The sequence below is a fragment of the Astatotilapia calliptera genome, chromosome 19 (assembly GCF_964374335.1).
Source record: "Astatotilapia calliptera chromosome 19, fAstCal68.1, whole genome shotgun sequence".
Classification (NCBI taxonomy): domain Eukaryota; kingdom Metazoa; phylum Chordata; class Actinopteri; order Cichliformes; family Cichlidae; genus Astatotilapia; species Astatotilapia calliptera.
This window is the reverse complement of record NC_137440.1, coordinates 305001-317576: the sequence shown is the minus strand read 5'-3', so window position 1 is coordinate 317576 and position 12576 is coordinate 305001. Positions and strand designations below refer to the sequence as shown.

The 12576-nt window shown below is 42.6% G+C and overlaps 1 protein-coding gene across 1 annotated transcript in view; it reads left to right on the top strand.

Annotated features, from left to right (window-relative positions):
• The window catches only part of LOC113012614 (MAM domain-containing glycosylphosphatidylinositol anchor protein 2-like), a 152783-nt gene that overhangs the window by 37348 nt on the left and 102859 nt on the right, over positions 1–12576 (top strand). The window contains exon 2 of the mRNA XM_080293934.1: positions 11618–11757. Coding sequence (XP_080150060.1) covers positions 11618–11757 — 140 coding nt within the window. The remainder of the gene's footprint in view (positions 1–11617; positions 11758–12576) is intronic.

Below are 12576 nucleotides of genomic sequence, written 5' to 3'. Positions count from 1 at the left end.
CAACCTATCTCTAATAATCGGCTATGTACCACAGGCCTTCAAGCTGGCTGTAGTTAAACCTTTACTCAAAAAGCCATCTCTAGACCCAGCAGTCTTAGCTAATTATAGGCCAATCTCCAACCTTCCTTTCATATCAAAAATCCTTGAAAGAGTAGTTGTCAAACAGCTAACAGATCATCTGCAGAGGAATGGTTTATTTGAAGAGTTTCAGTCAGGTTTCAGAGCTCAGCACAGCACAGAAACAGCTTTAGTGAAGGTTACAAATGATCTTCTTATGGCCTCTGACAGTGGACTCATCTCTGTGCTTGTCCTGCTAGACCTCAGTGCAGCGTTCGATACTGTTGACCATAATATCCTATTAGAGCGATTAGAACATGCTGTAGGTATTACAGGTACTGCACTGCAGTGGTTTGTATCATATCTATCTAATAGACTCCAATTCGTGCATGTAAATGGAGAGTCCTCTTCACACACTGAGGTTAATTATGGAGTTCCACAGGGTTCAGTGCTAGGACCAATTCTGTTTACATTATACATGCTTCCCTTAGGCAGCATCATTAGAAGACATAGCATACATTTTCACTGCTATGCAGATGACACCCAGCTCTATCTGTCCATGAAGCCAGATAACACACACCAATTAGTTAAACTGCAGGAATGTCTTAAAGACATAAAGACCTGGATGGCCGCTAACTTTCTGCTTCTTAATTCAGATAAAACTGAGGTTATTGTACTCGGCCCTGAAAATCTTAGAAATATGGTATCTAATCAGATTCTTACTCTGGATGGCATTACCTTGGCCTCCAGTAACACTGTGAGGAACCTTGGAGTCATTTTTGACCAGGACATGTCCTTCAATGCACATATTAAACAAATATGTAAGACTGCTTTCTTCCATTTGCGCAACATCTCTAAAATTAGAAATATCCTGTCTCAGAGTGACGCTGAAAAACTAGTTCATGCATTTATTACTTCCAGGCTGGACTACTGTAATTCATTATTATCAGGATGTCCAAAAAACTCACTGAAAAGCCTTCAGCTAATCCAAAATGCTGCAGCAAGAGTCCTGACAGGGACTAGAAAGAGAGAGCATATTTCTCCTGTTTTGGCTTCCCTTCATTGGCTTCCTGTTAAATCCAGAATTGAATTCAAAATCCTGCTCCTCACATACAAGGTCTTAAATAATCAGGCCCCATCTTATCTTAATGACCTTGTAGTACCATATCACCCTATTAGAGCACTTCGCTCTCGCTCTGCAGGCCTACTTGTTGTTCCTAGAGTATTTAAAAGTAGAATGGGAGGGAGAGCCTTCAGTTTTCAGGCCCCTCTTCTGTGGAACCAGCTTCCAGTTTGGATTCGGGAGACAGACACTATCTCTACTTTTAAGATTAGGCTTAAAACTTTCCTTTTTTCTAAAGCATATAGTTAGGGCTGGACCAGGTGACCCTGAATCCTCCCTTTGTTATGCTGCAATAGATGTAGGCTGCCGGGGGATTCCCATGATGCATTGAGTTTTTCCTTTCCAGTCACCTTTCTCACTCACTATGTATTAACAGACCTCTCTGCATTGAATCATATATGTTATTAACCTCTGTCTCTCTTCCACAGCATGTCTTTATCCTGTCTTCCTTCTCTCACCCCAACCGGTCGCAGCAGATGGCCGCCCCTCCCTGAGCCTGGTTCTGCCGGAGGTTTCTTCCTGTTAAAAGGGAGTTTTTCCTTCCCACTGTCGCCAAAGTGCTTGCTCATAGGGGGTCATATGATTGTTGGGTTTTTCTCTGTATCTATGAAGCGCCTTGAGGCGACTTTTGTTGTGATTTGGCGCTATATAAATAAAATTGAATTGAATTGAATTGAATATTACGTTTTCGGCTACCCACCACGTTCCTAAATGACGACCTCGGAAAAAGAGGAAATATGAGAACCGTCTGGACTGAACCTACACATGTTCGCTCTTTTTCTTCAAATCGCTTAGAAACACGCTATTTAACATCATTAAAGTCCTGGTTAAGGTCAGGAATAAGGTTATGGTCAGGGCTAGGGATAAGGTTAGGTTTAGGGCTGGAATACAGGGCTGGAACGTCTACTACCGCGGGAGCGTCATTGCACTGGATTCCAGCCATAACCCGCCGCGTACCATAAGAACGCCGAAGGTCTCCTTTCGCGTTCCTCAGGAACGCCGCCGGACGTGACAAAACGTCGACATGTTACGCCTCGGGAGTGAGAACGCTCTGCTTTGTCTCATCTTCCTCCCCTCCAACATGAAACCAGCCCTCTCTGAGCCACTTTTCCATTAGTACCTACTCGGATCAGCTCAGCATGGTTTTCAGGGTTTTCCAATAGGTCACAGTACCTGGCACCAGGTGCGTCTCTAGTTCCTGCTCGGCCAGGACGTCGTCAGCCTGCATGCCACGATTGGCTGGTTAATGTGGGGGCGCTCGTGGCTCAAGAGTTGGGCGTTTGCCTTGTAACTGGAAGGTTGCCGGTTCGAGCCCCGGCTTGGACAGTCTCGGTCTTTGTGTCCTTGGCCAAGACACTTCACCTGTTGCCACGATTAGTCAACTATCAAAATTTAATAGTCGACGCGTCGTTTGAAGCTTTGTAAGATCCAGAAAGACGCAGGACAAAGTAGTAGGATTTAAGAGTGTAATAACGGACTGAAACAGAAGATGGCAGCACTGCATGTACAAGGATGCCAGCTGCCGTTAAACCTCGAAGAAGAAGAAGAAGCTGTGTCCAGGAACCGCATCCTCCTGTGCTCGCATTTGTAGGCCAATTACGTTACAGCGACACAATGAACACTGTCCAAATTCGAAGACTCCGACAAATGCAGCCTACTTTTCCCCAGATTTGAAGGATGGGTCGGGTGTGTCCTTCGTGGCCCAACTTATCCCAGAATGCATAGCGCGGCCCAGCTCAGTTTCCAACAATGGCGGCAGCTAGTTAGTTTTAACTTTACTCTTATTATTCTTTCTGGGTCACAAAATAAACGTTTAACATATTTTCAGGTGAGAATGTAGCTGTGCAAACCTCAAATATCTGCTCAGTTTATCAGGACACCACATATTTTCAAAAGCGCTCCGACGTTTTCGGAGACGTCTGTTACCCACTAGCTCGATAGCTAGCCGGGGGCTAGGCTCACTAGAGCCGTGAGAACACCGGACTCTGGGCAAATCGTTTTCAAACCCACCGCCGTCTTTCGCTACTCAGGTTAAACTTGATATATGAGTCACTTAGATAACTTGAAATGTTATTGTTCTGCTTTTTTCAGTGTTTTATTTGTTCCTGAGTAAATCGGTTTGGCTGAGATTAAAGTTATAGTTTTTACACAGCTGAATAAACGTCAAGCAGACAGCTGATTATCAGAAGTGTGAGATGCTCCAGAATTTACTCCAGTGTCCTGTTATATTTTAGATAGCAAGGAGTTTATTAAACAACACCGAAACAATCTGCAAATTTCATTAGAGTTTAATAAACTATCATCTTGTCTTTATTTTTAGTTAGCACCTTAAACACTTAAAGCTGTCAGCTAATGATAGTTATATAAGAGCAGATGCTGCTGGTGCAATAAGCTGTACGTTTTACGTCCAATGGATGATGATCTGATTAGTCGACTAATCGCAAAAATAATCGGTGACTAGTCGACTATCAAAATAGTCTCTAATGTAAATAAAAATTTATTTTGTGAAAACAAAATTTGAAACTGTGAAAAAGCACAAAGGTTTTAAAGGCTCTTTCTGTGAAGGCAAGGATGCCACAGCAATGAGGCAACTTTTACTGTGAAAGAGCCAACATTTGTTTGTAAAAGAGCAGTGAAGGATTTGAAAGCATTACTGTGAAATAGATGGAGGATTTGAAATGCCAATGAAAACCTGGATGATAACAAAGAAGCAGAGTCCTTCCTGAAGTTCCTGAGTTAGAACGAGTCACAAAGATTTGATTTTATTGCAGTGGTGAATATGTATTCCCATTTTAATGGTGCACTATTTCTCTCAAGCAAAAAGGTTCATAACTGTGAGAATTTGCTTCTTTTCTTGGTCTCACGTTGAAGTGAGTATTTTTGCAGTGATTTAAATTGTGCTAATTGTTATACATCTGTAGAATAATATAGACACACGCAGGGCTATAACCAGGCCTGCAGATCTGATATTGTGTGAAGCTTCTTCCTCTAGTCCTTAAATGGACTATTGCAGTGTGTCAGATGGCAGGGATGCAGCAGAAAGGCTTTGAACAGTCAGAGGACGGTGCTCTTTATTGCGGATCTCAGGGACTCAAATGCCACGCTGCCTCTTCTCCGTGTGGTTCCCATGACGACAGGTAGAGAACATCCTGCGGGCTGCGACGTCTGTTCGAGGCTAACAGCTCCCCGACAGCCTGTTCAGACGCACTTTTTGAGCTTTCAGTAAAACAAAGCCAGCTGCTCCTTTGTGCTCAGTAACAACACAGGAGCTTTTTTTAGTTTCAGAATAGAAAGTCAAACGATGAATGTGTGTCAGGCAGCCGATCAGAGCCGGGGCCGTGTTTTACACGACGCTTTGAAGCAGAAGAAAGTTGCTGAAAGAAAAGTTTAACCATGTTGATGAAGTGTGTTAAACTGTGGAGGATGTTGGTAAAAGAGAAAATAGCCTGCTGACAGCACAGACATCCTCACAGAGCAGCTCTGAAATAACAAAGATACTGACGTATCCTCCTTCCTCTGTAAGAAAGGAAAAGGCCTCTTCCATTTCTTCAGACCTTCTTCTTGCTTTTTATTAGTTTATAAGAGGTCAGTGGCTGAGCAGTTCACATGCAGTAATTTAGTGACAGAGACATGACAACGGCCCGGAGACTGAAACACAAACTGCATAAATATATTCACATAAATACACAGTTCATTTTTTACACTGTTGTTTTTTACTGACATTCATACACTGCAAGAAGTCATCTATAGAATCTACCCAGTAAATCTGAGGTAACAGTTTGCATTGACTTTTTTGGGGTAGATTTAGTTCAATATATTGTGTATAAAATAACTTCAATAAAAAGCTATGAAATAATTAAATTGGGTAAAATTTACCCCATATTTACGTATCTATTCAACAGCTACTTAATCATTGAAATTAGGTAAAATTATCTCGTTTGCTAGTTGGTAATACCTGATAATTAGTAATAAAATTTAATTATTATCAGTTGATAAACATTACCTATTCATATAAGGTAAAATGTACCCCCCTCCCCCCCCAAAAAAGAAAAAGACATTCAAATGGTTCCTCATCTCAATGTTTTTATTCCATAAAAACACAGAATAACGTGCAACACAACAGCTAATGCAGACAACACTTTCAAAGGCCACTCAGTCCATTTTAAAAGCCAAAAGCACAGAAACTCTACAAGTTGTTTCTGTGCATGTATGTTATCAAACATATGGATAGATAGAACAGAACACTAACACCAACATGCAATAGTTTCTGTGCTTGCTGTCAGAAGAAAAATTACAGCTCCATCAAGCTATGTCCTCTGGGAACAAGAGGGGAAAGGTGTGTGCATTGCATGAGCTTATTTTTGAGGCCGTGGACCTTGTTCAGTAGTTTGGCCCCGTCAAGCTCCAAAAAACAGTTTTTGAAAAGTGTCAGATGTGTTCTTCGGCTCCTTCGGATATTCAAGGTTGAGGGCATATATCAGTCCCATCAGCAGTACACATGCCTTTGTTCGGCTTCCACATCCCTCCATCACTTGGTTTCCCTCAATCACAACGGACACATCTGATGGATCCTCCTCAGCCATGATGTTGTGTTGAACCCAGGACCTTCTTGCTACCCACTGCAGCCCTCCATAATTACATATTTGTGAAAAAAGTCAAATAACATAGGTCATTCAAAGTGTCCAGCAGAGGTCTCATCTTGGAACCAGCAGCTCCTCCTTTGGCAGGCATAAACTGCAAAAGACCTGGTGTGTACTCATCAAGTTTCAGCATGAATGTCTCCACCAAAGAAACTGTGGTGATGCGTCTGAACTCTTCGACATTTGTTTGACATTTGTCTTTTGGTGGATAGGAATAGTTATCTCACATACTCACCTGAGCCTCAGTGAATAATGCTGGCCACCTTTCTTTTAACTCACCCACAGAGGGGCAGAGGCTGACCACTCCAAGTCTTCGGCTAGAGAACGTTTTATTCATTTTTTCTGCAATTATCTTTGCGTTGTTTTTCTTTGTTATTTCATAAATTAATTCCAGCCTCTCTTTCTCCAGTGTCTCTTGGGTTTCTCCAGTAGGATGCGGAGGGAGATAATTAACCTCTGCTTTTTTTGGCTTTTTTACATTCTTTGATGGCACTGCATCAGCTGGATGCTTCCTTTTTAAGGCATTAATTTCAATTTCTGGGTAAGAAAATTTTCGAGATCTTAGCTTGGCACGGTAATTGTGCATCTTGTTTTTTATGCGCTGCTGCCAGCCATATAAGCCGGCAAATGATCCTGGCTCCTTAAGACACACAAACTTTGAATCAGCAGATCCTTTCAGCCACTGAGAGGATCTGCTGATTGGTTGGGTAAGCAGTGTACGAAAAAATTACTTTTGCAAGGTCTTGCATTGTTGCTGATTTAACACTGGCATCCATGAAAGGTCTTCCAGTGTTGCGATATGAGTTGTTTGCCTCAGCGAGGATTAGTTGTATATCTCGGGAAAACTCCGGTACTTGAAATGGCACTGGCCACGCAGCAGGGCGACATGAATCAGGGAGAATGATGGTGTCACTGGAACTTGACGATGCGCAGTCGGACGCCTGTGAGGGCGCATCATGATTGGCAGGGCAGATGTCCGTTTCAGTAGTACTTGCAGGATGGGTGCTCACTGAAGTCGAAGAGGTCAATGCAGACGATGATCCTGATTCACATGCTGGTTGTAAGTCAAGGGTGATTACTGGCTCTTTAAGGATCACTTTAACAGTGGCCTTGTCATACAAGTCAGCAGTCGAGATGACACTGAAAAACTGATTGTCAAAGTCTTTGTCTTGGTATAGCAGTCCAAATTCCCCATGTATCCCCGTCCACTGTATTAGGACTTCCTGTTGGAAGTGTCAACTTATGAATGCTGTGTTCTTCTAAAACGACTCTTAACTGGACTGCCATTGTTGTTTGGTTTGTGTTTCCTCAGCTGTAGAGACAGAGAAAGAAAAGAAATTGAGACAGGTTATTAATAGTTTATAAGCTTACATGCATATATTTTCTTCATTATCTTCTGCCAGAGAAATAAAAGCAGAGATTTAGTTCAGTAGAATTTGGAATAAATAATTTTTGATTGGGAGATAAGGGCAATAGAATAGAGGAGGGTTAAGTATGCATCACATGTTTCCATTTTCTTTTTCAATGTTATATGTATTGTTCCTGTTAAATAAACATTACAATAAACAAATAAGACAGGACGCCCGCCCATATAGTTGTTGGTAAAATAATATATTTTTTCAATAATTTCAATAAGTGCACAAACATTTGATATAACAGAAATAATCAACCCATTACACTTACTCTGATGTGCAAACGAAGTGTTTAAGGGACACCATACGGCCATCTGCTGTATTGTATGCAGCCATGTTTCTTTCAGGTCAGAATGTTTAAGGATTTCTGTCTCACCTGTGGGCTCTACTTTGAAACTCCTCAGGTGTTCACAGCCTCTAAGCAACTTCAGAGCAAACACAGGAGTTCTGTGCACAATGACTATTTGATGGATTTCTGCCAAGTCAGGTAGGCCTCCTGTTGAGCCAAACGGCAGCATCATGCCAATATTATAGTCTGTGCCTAAAAGGGTTGCTTTATTTGTCATGTTCACAAAGTCTTCCCTGGAGAACTTCCTTGCAAGGGACTCCTTAATGCTGTCTTTTAGAACATCGACTGCCACTGGAGTCTTCTGGGACACTGACAGTGCTGGCCTTTGGTGGTTGTAATCGTGGGTATGATACGCAATCATCGATTGGTGTTTTCTCACCATTGTCATGAGGATGTTTCTACACCCAGTCTGCCTCACAATCCTTTTAAAGAATCGATGTTTGGCTTCAAATCGCATAGTCCAGAAATGTACAAGTGGCCCGTAAACAGTTGTAAGCAAAGGATAGTGCTCGAGAAAGTGATGTCTTGGTCTCAGTTTCTCCTCTGGGAACACTTCTAAATATCTGTAACGGTGTTCTGAGATCTTACTTTGTATGTATCCTATTGTGTGATCTGTGTGGAGAGGAGCCATGACAAGCTCAGCAACATCTTTCAGGGTCATCAAAACCTCCCAAGCAGGCTCATCTTCTGGTACTTTGTCACCAATCATGAGTGGTATCATTCTCAACAAACACCAGTTTTCGTGTGCATTACCTCCTACACTTTTTCGCGCTGTGAAATTTGGGGCAATGGGTTGTGGACAGTTTGTTTTGTCACTCCATTTGTAAGGAAAGCAACGGATGGAACGGTTGAGCTGCTCACGAGATATGTATTTCTTCCTGATTAACACATCAAGACAGAGTGAAATTTCAACAGGTACAATCCCTTCAAGCAAATCATGCAAAGCATCTGGGGGATAACCTGATGTAGCATGAAAGTGACTGAGTCTGTCTGAGATTGGACACAGTGGTGAGCTTCTGCAGGATCAGACAGTGCTGCTTTGACATGGATGGCATAGTTGGACTTAGTCCGTAGAGGAAACAGTCCTTCTCCTACTTCATGCTCCTGGATCTGTGACCTTTCGCCAATGCAAAAGCGACAGAAATGTGAAGCTGAAAAGCTTTCAACAAACCCGCCTATTGAGTGAGCGCCAAGATTGTCAGCGACTACAGCAAGTGCAGTGCCCTTGACCACTTTGCCCAGACTTGAAACAAAAATACCATTATCTTCAAAGGACTTCAAAGCTTTGAGCAGTGGGTCCAAAACTTCTGAATAGCCAAACTGGTTGACATCATTTGCATAAAATGGTTAAGTAAATGGAAGTCAGTGTAGATCTCAATGTGGCAGGTATGTCTGCAAACACCCAATACACAGCTGTGACTTTATGCTTCTTGCGGGATGTTCCCAGAGGGTTGCATATCTCAAAGTCATCTATATAAAGGATGAGTGAGAGTTTAAGTTCGTCTTCACATAAAAAGCTGTTTGGTCGCCCAGATCAGGTTTGCCAGAGGTGTACCTAATCAAGCCATGTAATAACATCATGTGCGGGAACACAATCGTGCAAAGGTCACATGACGAATCTCTGTTCACACAGTGAACAGCATTTTTTTAGTCTCCCAGATTACTCAAAGTGCTCTATACAACATGCCACATTTTCTCTAAACTGAGTGCTTCTTAACTACATTCATACATATTCACACTCCTGACATGCAGACTGGAGGGGCCAGGGATCGAACCACTAACCCTCTGAGGTGACCCGCTCTACCTCCTGAGCTACAGCCACCCAGTGGTAAACATGAGTGAATCCTCACTAGATTTTGGATATAGTGTACAGTCACAAACCTTTCAAACCTGCATTTGAAACGTTGGCTACCATAGCAGTATAGCATTGCAACATGGCATTTGGGTCTTCTAACTAAAACAGGAAAATAGCAACACAAACAGTGCCATCATTGCCAGACCTGCATCTGGTTGACAGACACTCTGCCATGACACCGGTCAGTCAGAAGTGCCAGCTTGAGAGACCTGTCTGCTACGTGGGTGAACGAGCTAAAGCTCAGGATCCACCTTGTTGTAAAAACTCTGTTTCAGCCATTTTTTCTGCTCTTGGATCTGTATGATGCCATTTACAGAAATTCTTCCTGAAAGGGTCATCTGCCTGTGAGCACAGGTGGCTCTCACCTCTTCTTTGAACCTTGTGATAATGAGGCAGCCAATCAGAGGAAAGAAGTCAGTGGGGAGGAGTTACAAAGGCGTTTGTTAGACAGGGGATGCATTGAGGGGCAGCCCCTGTATAAGATAAGGACTTTTATATCTGTGAATCATGAACTGTGAAGTCCATCATACGTATGGAGCTGGGACTGAGCACAACAGCTCTCCTTCACTGTGTGCAATACTATTACACTATTTACATATAATATACTATTTGAACTCCCACCAGTAAGTACTTGTATCACCACCCTGTCCAGTGTTTTTGTATATATGTAAATACATCTTTTTTATATTGTAAATACTAGCAGATTGCTCCACTCTTTGCTTGATCTCTACTTTCCTTTAATTGCTTTGTTTTTACCTTTTAAAAATGAGACTTGACCTGGAGAGCTCTGCACAAGTGCACAATGTGCATGGACTGCTGGTCCTGTGTGCAAATGCAAATCTGTAATCTTCATGGTTAAAGTTGTACAGGAGGAAAAAACTCGATTATTCAAATACCAAAGTTTAAACCTTAAACCTTAAGTTGAACTTTCAATATCTTTATTCAGAGATATTTTGTGCTGCAAAGTGGGACTAATGTTTACCATAAACGTTGTCATGAGACAAAAGCTGCTATTGAATTAAGAGGCAGTTACATGCAGTCTGTTTCTGGCAGTTAATTGTGATAAATTGTCAGAAATTGCATCCATTGTTGTCTACATGTTATAAAAATCCCCAGTTAACTATTTGTGCTGAGCAACCTTCCTGCTCTATAGGAACCACTGATAAAGACTCATTCAGACTGATGCACATGTTGGCACAAGTTATGAAATAAATCGTGATGATATTCCCGTAGCATTTAAATGTTTAAAATAAATATTGAAACTTTGTGTCCATAGTTTATCCTCGGTATCATTTCTACCCTCACCTGCTGCTGCAGTATGGAAGTCGTGCTTTGACTGCGACATCACTGCACAGACATGTTGGTCCACACTCACATGAAAAGTATCATGCGTGTTGTTCAGCACATCCATGATCTACTATTCCACTAGCCTAAGACGATTCTGACACGTTGTCGTGCTACGTGGGAACACTTTGGTCATAAATGGATGGGCGTGGTCAGCAACAATATTTGTGTCTTGAGTTTCCTGTGCTTTTTGTCACTTTGTATTGTGAGTTATGTTCTCATTGTTGGTCTTTAGTTACTCCCTTGAGTCTAGTTTGTGTGTTATGTGCCTGGTATTTCCCTCTGTGTGTTACTTATCATCTCTAGGCTTTTGGTTCTTATAGAGTTCTCTGGTTTATGTCTCTGTGTTTCTTAGCTGCTCTGTCTCCACCGTGTCTAGTCCGCGTCTCAGTGTTATACTTCCTGTTTTACTTTGAAGGTCTGTGTCTCATCTGAGTAAATCCTGCTTTGCTTCTCTGTCTGTCAGTTCTGATTTCCTCCAGCTGTGCTCTCCTTCTGTCTCGTTCCGACACTTCTGCCCAGAGCGGTGGATGTTTTCTCTTTTTGGGAATCCAGTAGATTTAGTTTCTGAAATACTCGGACCAGCTTGTCTGGCTCCACCAACCACACACCTCATACGCAGTCCATGAACAAGTGTGTGTAGCTGGCTTGTGCAGCAGCATATTTGGTTGCTGCAGTGCCATCATGTGGACAGAGTGATAATGACAGGAGGAGGCAGGAGGTCACATGAGCTCAGATGGATGGATCCAAACATCTCACACACACACACACATGCAGATGTGTTTTCAGAGACGACTCTTGTATATTAACCTTTTGTATTTGTGTTGTTGTTCACAGCGCCCCCTACAGTGCGAATCGTGCACTCTGGTCAGGCCTGTAATGTGGAGGAGGAGCGCTACAGTGAGAGGGTGTACACTATCAAAGAGGGAGAGACTCTAGAGCTGCAGTGTTTGGTGACTGGACACCCCCGACCACAGGTAACAACATGCTGGGTATACTGGGAACACTTTGACTTTGTGTGCCAGTCAGTGGAAGAAAACAGGTCATGAAGTGGCAAAGACTGAGTGAACAGAGTGGAGTTTACATTCACACTATTCCACTCTGCACCCGTGTTGATTCGTCGGAGCAGTCAGTAACAAAAGCCTCCCGTTATCCTCGGCCTGCTGAAGTGCCAGAGCCCCCGCTGAGCGGAGCTACTGTGGAGCCTTTGAGTTTCAGAAAAGACGGCAATCACACAGCGACGAAGAAGAAGAGCAAGAAACCCCGTGAGGCAGAGAAGAGCCACTGCTGTCTGTGAATGAAGACATTTACCAAGAGTGAAGACGAGGAGAACGGCACAAGGGGAAGAAAGGAAAAGGATCTCTAGGAGACTTTTAGTAAGCGCAGCTTTTATTCCACACAGCTTTATGTTATTGATCGTAAAGGCCTTTCAATCCATGACTTGCTGATGCTACGTCTCACAGACTCACACTACACACTGTAGCTTAGCAGTGAACAGCTATGACTCTTTCAAGGATTGACTGTCATCAGAGGAGCAGCAGTGACTGTCTCAGAGCTATGACTTCATGCTGTCTGCAGCTTTGTACAACCAGCTTCAGGAGGTCGTCACCTGGAGGAGTCCCAACACTCTGCTGAGCGCCCATTGCTTTGCTCTGCTGTAATAACCCTGAACCAGTGCAAAAGCACTGCAATAATCAGTATATTTCATTAATCCATTAATAAGAAGAGCTTCTGTCTCATTAAAGACCAACAGTAATGTTCAAAAGAGCAACAACAGAGGATTGTAAAATGAGCGG